The sequence below is a fragment of the Nyctereutes procyonoides genome, unplaced genomic scaffold (genome assembly GCF_905146905.1).
Source record: "Nyctereutes procyonoides isolate TBG_1078 unplaced genomic scaffold, NYPRO_anot_genome, whole genome shotgun sequence".
NCBI classification, from domain to species: Eukaryota; Metazoa; Chordata; class Mammalia; order Carnivora; family Canidae; genus Nyctereutes; species Nyctereutes procyonoides.
The window spans coordinates 6,002,709-6,016,744 of NW_026575146.1; the positions used below are offsets into that span (position 1 = coordinate 6,002,709).

General features: G+C 40.8%; 1 protein-coding gene across 1 annotated transcript in view; it reads left to right on the forward strand.

The window, feature by feature from the left end:
• The window catches only part of UST (uronyl 2-sulfotransferase), a 294,242-nt gene that overhangs the window by 170,014 nt on the left and 110,192 nt on the right, over positions 1-14,036 (forward strand). Inside the window, exon 4 of the mRNA XM_055311642.1 lies at positions 9,416-9,495. Within this exon, the coding sequence (XP_055167617.1) occupies positions 9,416-9,495 (80 nt within the window). The remainder of the gene's footprint in view (positions 1-9,415; positions 9,496-14,036) is intronic.

Genomic DNA, 14,036 nt, shown 5'->3' on the forward strand with positions numbered 1-14,036 from the left:
TGATTAAAAAGCTCATCTGATCATGCCCTGTCACTGCCTGAAAGAAAGTGACTATAAATAATTAGCCTATGTTACTTTGATGTTATTACAATTATTAAATTTGGTTTTCGTTGGAGTCTAGGCCCTTGGGTCTGTGTATCAGATTATATTTATTCCTACACCTGAAGAGTGTGTATGACCAGTTCTCAGATGCCTCATAAAACACTGTAGCTTGGATTTTAGTGCCCACTGCTGAAAGGGTACAAACAACCCAGAGAGAACAGGACAAAGGTAACCAAAGTATGAGACACTGTGGTGTTCTGGAATGCACTAGAAGAGAGAGAACAAAATATGGTGTTTAAATATACTGGGGCTTTGCACCTACTTTGTTTCCTATGAGAAGCAAACATGAGAAAACAAAATGCAGTTATAACAGTCAAGTGAAGCATGTTAGATTTTAAAATAATAACTTGCTAATGGTATATACATTGTTAAACCTAGAAAGGGTTAAAGACAAAGTCATTCTCCTCCTCTAAAAGAGAGGTTAGCTCTCATCTGTTTGGAATGATTGGCTTGTCTGGAAGCCAGGGAACAGACTAGACAATCTTTTAAGGTTCTTTCCAGCCCTATGATTCTGTGATATATTTATACAACTTCTAGCATAATCTGTGTATGGTGCAGTTGAAACACTTCTGATTCCTGTGGTCAGTGTGACCTGGAATATATTTCATGACTTCATTATTCCAGATTCCTATTAAATTATAAGGCATGTCTTAAAACTTCAGGGAATGATAAGGTAGAGAAAAAACAAACAATTTGGACATGACAACAAACATAACGAGTGACAGCTGCTTCTCTGCAGCTCACTGACTGGTGTGACATGCAGAGAGAGCCAAGAAATGACAAGAACCCAACTTCCAAAAAGCTCAAGAATGCTTAAAAGAACTCTTTCCCATTATATGCATCCTTTTTGCTTAAGTTACAAAGTGCATAAAACAAGCAGAGGGAAAAAAATATTATTTTAACCTAATATACTCAAGAAATAATTTGCGGTAAGATTAGCTCCGCTTCTTGATAATTTATTAAAGAAAAAAGGAAGATGTGATTTAGGAGATGAGTTAACATTTTACAGTCAGTGGTTCTCAACCTTTAAGCAAACTCTGGAAACATGTTCCCATGGAAACATTGTTCCCCATAGTTAGAAACAAACCGACTTCAGGTGTAGCAGGAGTTAAAACAGGCCCTTGGGGGCTGGCCGGGTCTCTCTCCACCATGTAGAACATTTCTTTTATGAGAAAATGTGTTCCAAGTTCCCAACTACTGACTTACAAATGAACTTTGGAATAGTATCCACTCATAGAACTGGAATTATCTATACCATTCCATTCATACACAGAGGCACTTCTTGGGGTCAGAGTCAAATTCGTGCATACATTTCTCCCTGGAGGCTAGCTGTCATAACACACGCACCCACGCATGTGTGCACATGCACGCGGGAGCAGATTACTGAGTTTAACTAAGTCTATTTAATGAAATAAGATACTGGAGGGATTATTAAAAAGAAAGGGGAGCACAAAGACACCAAATGTTACAACACCAATAAAAATCCCATTAAATCTGCCCTTATAGAAACAGAAAGACCATTGAAGTTTATATTTTTAAAACTCTACCTGAAGAGAAGAGCGGGGACACCTGCTGCTGGCCAAATGCTGGACCTTTTCAGGGCATATGATACAAGCCCTTGATGACATCATCCCACTTATACTCTGAAACCAGATTTCAGTTTCTTGGGCTGGTTTAGATAATCTCTTGGAAAATGGAGATTATATACAATTTGAAAGATAGGGAACTATTTTCCAGAAGACAGGAATGTGATCTCCAAAAGCCTTATAATCACCTCTTTCAAATCATTGCTCAGAGTACAGCAAAGGTCAGGGTGCACCACAACACATCATGGATATAAAGGATTCAAAATTATTTCATTTTTGTGGGAGAGGGACAAAAATTCTCAGCATGTGAGCCGAAGAGAACAAGAGAGCAAATAATTTTACTATTTTTATTTATGTCAGTGCTACTGAGAATTGCAAATTAGAAACAGCACCTACTACATGCAAATTATTTTGCTTCATTACTTCATTTAATTCTTTTGGACCAAAAATTATACAGTGAATGGGTATAATTCTTTATTTTATGGATGGGAAAATTAAGACAACCAGATTAAGTCACTTCAAATGTAATATAATAGATATAATAGAATGACTGTTTGCTGCTTAGACTTGAACCTAGGTCTTCTTGAATCCAAAGCCATTCTCCTGATGTACTGTTTTCCCATTCTGGCTGCACAGCAGAATCTCCAGCAGAGCCTTATGAAACATAAAGTTACAATGGCCCTTCTCCTGGAGATTCTGGGATAGAGTCCAGAAAACTCTGTATTTTTTTTTTTTTAATGAAATGTCACACCAGGCTAGGAATCCTGTCAAAACTATCATATCAACATTTCCCTAAGTGTGTTCCTAAAAATCTTAGTCCCCTAAGACACTGAAAAAAATTTTTTAAAGAAAATATCATGGTTAAATAAATTTAGGGAATGCTGCCTCACCCCCCCCCCCCGGAAATTTATACCAATCGTTCACATTTTAAAGACTGAGAATTCTTTCAGTTATAAACAAAATTAATAGTCTATTGAACTGTCCTTTCCTTAGAGTTCCCAATCTTAGTTGGCCAGGGGAGTCTTTATGAATGTTTGTGGCTGTCACGTGCATCAGACAAAACTCAGACTTCCAGCTTGGAAAATGCTGCACTAGCCTCTTCTTTTCCTTCTGCCAATCATGCCAGGAAAGGCTACTCTTTCACTATAAACTTCACATCTGCTTTGACTCTATTCAAAAGCTATTCAAATGATCAAAACCTTGAAAAGTATTCAAAGAATGGAAAAGACAGAGATCCTGTGCCCATCTGCTTGAGACTGCTTTCACCTCTCGGTCAAAAAGAGAATTGCTTCACCATATTTTAAACTTTCCTTTGCCTTGCCCTCGCCAGTTGTAAGCTCTAAGCCTGTATAGCATCACAACTCCAAAAAAGGAAAACTCACCTACAGAAACCATGTTGTATTTGAAGATGGTCTAGAGCCCATGGGGGCTCCTGCCAGGTTTCCCTATGGCAGGAGCATCTGGCCTCTATTTACTAACAAAGGTTCACTTGCTTCTTGCTGGAGCTGGTCTCACTATTGTGTCTTCATTCATTTTTGGTGAATATTTATGGAGGACTTACTAATAACTCTGTATGTTGAACACCAGACAGCACACTAGATGTTTGTGCATCTTATTTCTAATCCTTTCATCAACAATATTAGGAAGATATTACCATCCCATTTTATGGGAAGGAGCAGGTGTTCAAGAAGAATAGGGAAGAATAAGACTTGCAAGGAAACTGGGGTCAAATCCTAGAGAACTCTGAATGCTAGGCTGAGGAAGAGGAACTTTATTCAGTGGACAGTGGGAAGCCATTAAATAAGTTGTTCTTAATCATGATAGGCATCAAAATCTTGGGAGCTTTTTCACGACACATGTCTCCTGGTCCTATTACAAAGTACTGAGTTAGACTCTTAAGGGTAGAGTTCTGGTATTTGTATCTTTGGGGAAAAAAATTCCCAAAGATGTCTTCATGCATAATTCTGATGAAGAATCATCACACAAAAGGCTCTAATTTTTGGAAAGTTTTCATTTTATTAAGGTGAACCCTCCACTCAGCAAGCAAAGTTCCTTTTTCATCTGAGAGTCTCCCAAACCTTCTCTGAAGTAATGAGTGGTGTCTCCTTGGGAGCCTGCACATTTATCCTGGGAATGTTTCCTTTGCTTGAGACCTGTCTGGAAAAGTCTCCGTAGAATGACCCCTAGAGTTTCCTGATTTTATAGTATTAGGGACATTGTCCACAGGCGCCAGAGCTACTCCAACCAGACCTTGAAACCAAACCAACAGGATTAGCAGAGAATCTATCACCAGGTCACAGGAGAGATGAGTTTACCCAACTCTGCAAACAAGGTCTTATCTTGGATTCTTGTAGACAAAAGCTGAGTCTGCTAAATGGAAACTCAGTAGAAAGAAAAGGTAAAAGGAGGAAAAAGCAAGAAGGCCCCAAAAAATTAGAATGTTTTCTCCTCCCTGACCAATGGTAGTCACAAGATTGATTTTCTCTGCTATTCAGAGCCAGCCTCTTCACCTTATTCATGTCATTGCTACCCGTGATGGACTTAGTCTTCATTGTAGGCATGTGTTGCCCTGAGTTGAAGGTAGGAAGGCCATCCTGCCTGGTTCTAGAAGGGCTTCCCCAGGCAAGAGGAAGAGGGAAAGGTAACCTGAGTCTATTGCCATCCTCTCGGTCTCTGAGGTTAAAGGGCCACAGAGTTCTCCTCTGAGCTACTCCTTATTTTCCTTTGATGTATTAAAAACATGTCTTTTCTGTCATTAAGATGTTTTGCAAAATTATAGGGCCTCTAGTTGCTCAGGAGGGACACGAGAGTTCAGACCAGAGTGGAGTCAGTCCTCTGTCAATTACTGCTGACAAGCATTTCCTAAAGAAGTTAAGAGCGAAGTCTTTGACTGACTTGGTATGTTTGTAGAATTGACAGGTAAAGGCTTTCTGCTCTACCATCCCAGCCAGTTAGATTGAAAACAAAAGATTAAAAGTCCCTTCTTCACAGATCCTCTGCATTATAAATTCTGTTTGATATTTACCTTTTTTTAAAACCTCAATTCTCAAAAAAAATAAAATAAAATAAAATAAAACCTCAGTTCTCTTTCATTCTCAGATGCACTGTGACTTTAACATCTTCCTTTAGATACATTCCATTTCATAGCACTTTTTTTTCTCCAGTATTTTAAACTCATTCCTGTTCTTGTTAAAATATGCTGTTTTTCCCACCTCGAACTTTAAAAAAAAATATTTTCTCTGATATTTTAGTGCTTTTGTATTTTATTATTTTTAATGCTTTTCCACCTGCTACCACTTTCTTTCAGTTTTCCAGCACATCACATGAAAGGTAGAAAATTTATATCCCCACAAACCCTCTTTAGTCTCTGGAGTTATTGTGCTAACTGGCCTCTTCCTCCCATTTTAAGAGGTTATGTATAGATCAGAAAGCACCAGGAATGGTGAGGCAATTGCAGCTCAACGATAAAGAGCAAGATTTTTGGAGTCAGACCAACTTGAGTTTGAATCTAGACTCTACCTTTTTCTACCAGGGAGAACTTAAGCTATGTACGTAGTCTTTCTGTGCCTCAGCTTCTTAATCTGTAAAGTGTAGATATAATACACTTAACTCGTAACTTAACTTACAGAGTCATTTGAGAATGAATGACAGCATGTGAAGAAGGGGCTTCTGGGTATGGTGTGTAGCCCAGAAACCACTCAGGAAATGATCATTGAGCATTGCTACATCTCAGATGTTATAACACCAAGGTGATGAATGCACAAATCTGTCCCAGAAAGGCTCACCTTGTTGCCTGAGAGATAATTCTGTCTTCAGTGAACATTTCTTGACTCCAAAAACATTTTTCTGAAGAGGGTATCTTCATGCCATAAAGAATTATGGGGGAAGGATTCTGTGCTAGGCTTTCTGGAAGCATCCCGGCCTCCACCCTCAAGGAGCTTACAATCTGCTTCAAAGCTAGCACACAAACTCAACCATGACATAACATAAAAAGTGTACACCCTAGAAGATCCTCAAAGCACTGTGGGAGACCAAAGAAAACAACAGGATTTCTAGCCAAAGACCGTCAAAACCAATCTATTTGGTTTCACTTCTGCAGCCAGACTTGTTACCTGCACAGCATTTCCCATCCCCATGAATGAGGACCAACCTGTGTTCAGATGCCACCAGGGCTCTGGAAAGCTCTCTTGACCACTCCCCTTCTGTCACCACCTGGCCACAAGGCTGAGAAGATCCTCCCTCTTAACGTCCCTAAACCTTTCCATCTGTCTTCACTTCCAGTGACTTCCTTCCGTGGTCCTCAAACCTCAGTACCTTAGAATCCTCTGGAGGTCTTGTTAAAACGCAGATTGACAAGCCCCACCCCTAAAGTTTCTTCTAATGGGGTTGGTTGGGGTGAGGCCTGAGAATATGCATTTCTAATAAGTTGCTACTTCATGCCCTTATCATATCCTAGGGGATTATTGCCCCATCTTTCTAGCTAAACTGTCTGTCTAATTCTTCCCTTTTCTTCACATTCTCCATCCTGATTTCAGATCACTGGGGTTGGGGGAGCCCTTTCTGACTGCAAATTGCCCATAGCATAATGTTAAAATTCTCCACATGACCTCCAAGGCCCCAATTACCCAGCTCCTACCTTCTTCTCTCATCAAATCTGTTTTCTGGCAGATCCCACACCTGACCTCCAGTACACAAAACTCCTGGCAGTTTTAATATCCAGGTCATTTTGGGTTTTGTCCCTTGTATCTCCTGTACACTCTGCCTGCAATGCTGCGGGTCCCTTTCTTCACTTGGTAATTCCTGCAGATCCTTGCAAACCACTCAGGAATCCTCCTTGGGGAAATATTACCTCTCTGTCTGCAGGCAGAGTTAGATGCCTCACCTCTGTGCATCCTACCCCATGGTGGTTATTGCATAATGAGACTTGCCTGCCAGTCCACCTCACCCATAAGACCTTAAGCTTCCTGAGAGCAAGAGTCGAATCTTTTATCTCTATAGTCACGACGCCAAGCCTGACACAGAGATGGAAGTCAATGGATGTTGAATGAAAGGAGATCCAGGAAAGCTACTTGGAAAGAGGCAGGCATTTTAGTGAGATGCAAAGGTGGTTAGAGTTTGGACTTGCAGACAAAAGAGGAAGAACATTCCAGAAGGAGAAGGTTAGGCTGAGAGCTTGGACACAGCATGAGGAAGAAAGAGAGGTCTGGTTTGGCTGGCCACAGGACGTCGTGAATGCCAGTTAAGGGTGATAGTAAAGGTAGAATCAACGTGACTTAGCAAGTGATTAAGTACAAAAGTCAGGAAAGACCCAGATCAAATGTAAAAATATGGATAAGATCATTAACCAGGACCACACTCTCCAGAGGTGGGATAGCTGGATAAGGACCAGGGATGGACAAGGACCAAGAGTGTGGTTTGGGCCATTGTGGACTTGGGGACACCATCAGGACACACTCCACTGTCTTATCTTTCTGTGTCTTTACCTTATTTATGTTTTGATCTCCAGGGCCTGGTAAGCGCTCACTAAATGCTGAATGAATGAATGAATGAATGGTGAATGGTGAATGAATGAATGTAGGTGGTGGAATCACAATAAAGGCGAGCAGTGATCCTGCATGAGCCAAGGAAGAGGACAGGTGGTTTCTGGGATGATTTTAGGTAGTGCCATCATCATTCATCATGCCACCCATGTGGATAAGACTCAGGCAAGAGAAGAGACAGGCTGCTGGCAGAGTGGGAGGAACAGGAGGGAACCCTGGGGAAGGGCAGTAGGGGCACGAGAGACCACTGCCTGCCATGAGACCTAGAGAAAGTCTTAGTATTTATGAAGACAGTCAAAGGACATCTTGACTGTGATGCCTTAAACCTGTGCTAGCGGTACTAGAGCTGGATGTACTCTCTGACTTCACTGTACTAATGCAATAAACATGAGCATTAGTAATTTCCTTCTATGTTTAAAGGTACATCTAGAAAGAGTTATGCACTGTCACTGTTAATCCATTTCTCCCCATGAAACAGACAGCTTTATGACTATTATGGCACTATCTCCAAATCTAACCACTACTGTTCTCCCGTTCAATTTAACACATTGACATGTATTTAGAGAATGTAATATAATGTTGAATATGTGAGAGAAACAGTTTTTCTTCTGACCCGTTCTTCCAGTCTTCCTGTACAATACCAGGGGGCTTTCTCATCTTACTCTTATCCTTGCAGAGAAATAGTTGAATAAAAATAATCCAGAGATCTAAGCATGAAGTGGTCTTTCTGTCAAATATACACACAGTAAAGAGTTATGTGTCTAGGGCAGATATGCTCAGATGTCTTTGGCTGTGCTTCCAAATCTGTAATTCTGTTTGCTAAGTCCATCAAAAATGAAAATTTACATTGTGACCAAGTAGGAAGTTCTATTACCAAAAACAAGGTCTGGGACATGCAGGGGGATTGCCGGGGGTACATAGAGGATAAACAACAGATAAAGAGGCAGGATTCAATTTCCTTTTACATTCCAGCTGGAGGACAGACAGCCCATCACTTACCCACGCCTGCCACTGATGAACAGAGCACAGGTTATGAACTGAAAGTCATTTACTTGTAAAATTCAATTTCATTTCTTTAAACAATCATTGTGAGCATGAATGTCTAAAGGTTTTAGACCTGAGGTCCTAGTGTAACAATCTGTAATGCAGGTACTAGTTGGAGCTAATGCATTCAATAAACATTTATTGAGCATTTCTGTATGTGTTAGCCCCGTGCTGGACATGAGGGACCAAGGCAAAGCTGGGATTTCTGTCCTGCTTGACACAAACTGGGATTTCCAGACTCTGGTTTTATTGTTGCTGCTACTAAGGATAACACATAAACGATCACCTTTGTTTCAGCTTTTTCGATGGACTAGTACCTAAAAGATGCTGTACTGCTGATGCACATCCCAAGTGGCAATTTTCAGGGCGCTCTTAAAAAGTTCCACTGTGTGTCAGTATTGACAGGGCCAATTAGAAACTCAAAGGAAAATGGAATTCAGGAAGTCAGGGAGTCTTAAGAATGCTTGGAATTTCTAACAGATTTTACTAAACATTTTCTGTATCATGACATGTTCCAGAAGACCATAAACGTTAGTTTATTCTCATATAAACTCCTCTTTGGCTTGCTGATCACTGCAAATAAATACTTCAGGTGACCACCCAGCAGAACCCCAAGAAGATTTGGGTATTTGTGTCCCTGTAAAATATTTGCTTTGTAAACTTTTGTAATCAAAGAGGAAAATCATGAGGCGTTGCCTCATTTGATTCCTACTGTTAAATTCTGCAGAACTGGTTTCCAATATTTCTGTAGATCTCAGTAATATCATGATAGAAATGCAAAATAATGTTTAATCTCTTGTCTTGGTTTGACTTTTAAAGGAGGGGAATAAAGACATTTTTTTGAACTTGCGTTTCAGTACGGCCACACACTGAATTCTCCAGTTAAAATGAGTTAACCTGTCACATTGTTTTCATGGTAGCAATCACCTAAATTAAATATGGGACTATAATTTGGGTAGCAGTTTTAGGCTTCTTCAACAAGAAGTCTAATGTAAAGTTCATAGATGCTGCACAAAACACAGCTGTTTGGCCCTGGTCCAAGAGGTAATAGCGAGGATAAAGGAGTAGGGAACATAACCTTTAGCTTAATATAGTTTGGTAAATTAGATCCTATATATGCTAATTTTGTACTTTTTTTAATAGATGGAACTGATTAAAAATATAAGTACTGCCGAACAGCCCTATTTATTCACTCGACATGTTCATTTCCTCAACTTCTCAAGGTAAGATATTTTCCAGCTTAATGGTTCTTTCATTTCTTTTTAGTACTTAAACTCCTTCTAATGAACAATTATTTTAGAATCTACTTTCCTTTTCAAGGTGGTGTAATTGCCCCTGAAAAGGCAATTTAATCCATTTATTATTGCCGTGGAGGGATCCAAATTTGAAATATTTGGACAGAAGCTTCATTTCTCTCTAAAATACTAATCTTAAATCTCTTGAAAACTTGAAATAATGTTAATGCAAAGCCATTTGACCTGACAGTTCCATTTTAAAGAAAAAATCGGGTAGGTATTGAAACAAATAAACTAAGAGGCAAGAGATGGGTATGTGAACAGAAATATTTCATTGCACATTTTTATACAATTGGAACCCACACAGTACTCTGGGAATAGCTGAGTAGTGGAGTCATGTGTCTTACAGGATCCAAAACGTGAGCACTGGCCTCTCTGCCTAACTTTTTAACACCCTATTTGATAAACACCCCACGTTTGACACTGATGGGGGGTGGGTGGGTATTTTAGAACTCTGTTTTTTTCTTCAGCTGCAGGGACCTTCTGATCATAATATAAATCTTCAAATTTAGGTTTTTAGACTCTTGATCTGCTAAGTTGCTGACTTCCAGTTCTGGGCATTCTTTTTCTCCTTTAGCCTGACTCCCCTTGTTACTGTGCTTTACTATAAACCAGCAGGTCTCAGATTCCTGCTCTCTTCAGGCTGGCCCACGTCTGTGTTCATGGTTGGTATGGGCTGCCAGAGCCCTGGGTCTAGCAGCAGATATGCTGAACAGCCGGGGACCCCTGGGCCTCCCTCCTCCTCCAACTGACAGGCACCTGCCTTACTGCTACAGTTCCCCTGGGGATAACAGGACCTCACAGGTCTACAAGAGAGCAACAGAGGTCCTGCTAGCTGAAGCTGGCCTAATGCCCAACCCCCCTCCATACTCCACCCCCACCCCCCACCCAGGGCCAGGCACCCAGAGAGGCTGGCACTCAGAGAAAGACAGGGCTCCCCTGAGTGTTAGCTGCTCCAGGAGTTCACATCTGAGCTGCTCGGAGTTGGCTCAGTTGCCCTGCCACAGGATGCCTAACAGTCTAGGGACTGGGAGGAGGTTTTAGCCTTCAAAGGACTTCCCTGCTGTGCACCAGGCCCTGTGCAAATCAAGTATAAAGCGAGATTCTGCAGAGCAAGTTATGGAGCAGCAAAGAGAAGGTGCCACCTTATCTTTAAAAGCAAGTTCCCGGGTAGCCCTGGTGGCTCAGCGGTTTAGCGCCGCCTGCAGCCCAGGGCGTGATCCTGGATACCCTGGATTGAGTCCCACATCAGGCTCTCTGCATGGAGCCTGCTTCTCCCTCTGCCTGTGTCTCTGCCTCTCTCTTTCTGTCTCTATGAGTAAATAAATAAAATCTTAAAAAAAAAAAAAAAGCAAGTTCCCCCTGAGATTTCCCCACCTACCTGCTAACCAGAGTTCCCTTGGACGGTGAGTAAGTGTAGAGAACACCTGCAGATCAGCCTCAGTGACTCAGTAGCCAAGTGCTTTTCCAACCACATTTGGGGAGTGGCTTGTGACTGGATTGTCTGGGATATGCACCCTGCCTCTCACTTCCAGTCGGCCAAGAACATATAATTAGACATAACTAGATAACAAAGTTATCTTGTTAACTATTTCAGGCATTACGTCTTATAACTTGCAGAGAGCAAAGCATGGCCCCCCTGACCCTTGCTTTTTTCATGAGTTTCCTTCTGCATCACCCCTGACATCCTCTAACCTCATGATTTGACTCTTCTTGCTTCATGGGTCAAATTCTTACAATCAAAAATTGCAATGTAACGAATTTTAATAATTGACTCAAGACAGTATGAATCTCTAATGAGAAGCCAAAGCTAGTACCTTAATTGAGTCAGCAGAGCTGAGCACAGCATGGTAACCATACTTTATCATGGCCTCCACTATTGAATACATGTCCGAGAATTGTTCAATTTTGATCAATTTCATCATGAGAAATAATTGATTAGTACCTTTGAAAAGACACCACATCTGCAGAAAACAGTATTGGCCTGGCTGCCAGGGCCTCTAGGTATGAGACCTTCCCACTGACCATGACTCTGGGCTAGCAGTTTCATCTTTGGGTGAGGATGGGAGGTCTCTATTTTCCCATCTACAAGATAGGAACAAGTCCTGCCCACTCCTACCTTGTAGGGATGCTCCAAACATGTGAATGAAGGAAAGCCCTTCAACTTCCTTCAGAGAAGAATATTACATATATGCAAAGTGGAATTTATTTTTTAAGGGGAAGTCATTTTATTTGAAACAAGACAAGTCCAGACATATATTGACTATTATGCACACTTTAAAAAAATGTGTACCAAAACCAATCATTCTTAATAAATAACAGCAATTTATCCTTGAGCAAAATTGAAACATATATTCCTATATTCCTTATGAAGGAGATTGTTATAAGCAATCTTTCCTCTGATATATCCCAATAACGTTTTTTCTCATACTTTCCTGTTTATTTTCAGCTGCAATTACTGCATCGCTTTTGATTGTTTTTTTTTCCATCCAGGCTGTGTGTCTATTTGTGTATTAGGAATAATACACAGTGTCTTTGACAACTGCTTAGCCTTAGAAAAAATATTTCCTTTGTAGTTTTTAGTTGCAGAGGTCTGTGAAGTGCTCTGCTGCTGCTTCCTAAATACAACCAGCGCGATACTACAGAGTGGCATTCAAGAGCATCTCTATAGAAGTCTCACTCTGAGCCTCCAGTTGAGTTCCTGTCCCTGGATAGCCTGGCAGTGTCTCTATGACTTTGAGGGCAGGGTTCAGCTCATGCTCATTTCTCCTTCATCCATTCCATTTTGTTTAATGAACACATTTTTTTGTACTGAGAACCCTCTATCTTCTGTACGCTGCTCCAGGATGGGGACCTTTCACAGCGAACTAGAATATTTTCCTTGCTTTTGGGGAAGTGTATTTTTCTTCCATTAAGGAAGCATGGCAACAAAGTGTGAAGGACTTTAGGAGCAAGGGTCTCGGAGTCCCCTCCAGGGGAGATGGGACGTGGGACGTGCCCTCCCTGGAGGAGGAAGTGTGGAAGGACATTCCAGAACAGAAGCCATTGCTGCTGGAATATGAGGGACAGACCAGTTTACACAAAAGGGAAGGGTGCTCATTGCACAGGGACAAGCATGAGCTAAAGCCAGTCAATGAGAAGGACGGAAAGGAATTCGTAGGTGGGAGCCCAGGGGTGGGCATAGTAAAAAAAAAAAGGATGGCAGTCAAGAGTTTTAAGCAGGAAAAAGGAGACACTGGCCTGAGCGGCTCTGGTCCTTTACAAAGCTCATGCTACCTGCAGGAGCAATCTCATCCTCTCCTGCCATCCTACATGCACAAGGCTGGGGCTTCAGGTATGAGACATACATGAGCATGAATGGAATGACACACTGAGCCTTAATACTTTGTGAGATTGTGTTAAATCCATTGAACATGATAAGTTAAAACACCAGGAAATGTCTTAGATGTAAATGGCAAACTGCGTATACAAAGAAAGCCCTCAGTATATAATCACAGAAAAACCATTAGGTTGGAACGTGTTAAGAGGGCTTTCCCATGCTTTTAAAAATGAATTCTATATTTTGAATTGTAAGGCAAAGACATAATTAAACTACTCTGAAGAAACCTAACCTGATCATTGCTGACAGCCATACAGTTGGCTTGGTTCAAGATAATGAGGTTTTTAAGAGAAGAATTGATACTGTAACTTAATATTTTTTGTTGATATTTGATTTCTAATATTCATACATTCTTAACATGCAGCAAGACACTTGCTGGTGAGCAGAATATAAGAATGGAAGTCTCACCACTCTCCTTATAGGCTGTGCACATAAATGTTCTGAACTTCTGAAGCGTATGGCATTATACTAAAACAAATTGCCCATTATTTCTTTTCTTCCATTAAGTACAGCATTCTTATCTAGAAATGTAGACATTCTGAGTGATGCAAAATGCTATCCTGTGAGCTTTTGGCGATTTGAAGGCTGACTTGCTTTACTTAGGCATCATCTAGGCATCTTGCTCTGTTCTTCTTTTCCCTAATTTTAGACCTACAAGGACCATTTCACCATATCCAGTTTTATTAATTCAAACATAGGAAGCAAGAGAGATGAGACCAAACTGGTATTTTTGTTATTGTTTTGGAGAAGGCTTTGTGCTAGGGGAGATAAACAACTCTGAACCCAGCAGAAATTTCAGGCCAGTTGGGATTTGTGAGGATGTCCACAATACTGCTCTTTTACATGGTTTTTGACCTGCTTAAAACTTTGAGCTGGACAAATATTTTCCAACTGGGCTACCTGGAGAATTGAGTCCGAATGACCTTAACCTAAAAGATGCTACTCTCTGTTGTGATATTTTAGGAGGATTTTTAATATCTGTGTACTCTGGTTTCATGTGTCCGTTCCCAGAGCTAACTGAGATAATTACAATTTTTGAAAAAGTTCAGCCTCTCTGCATCATAGAAATCTCTTTAAGGGCGTCTCAGAT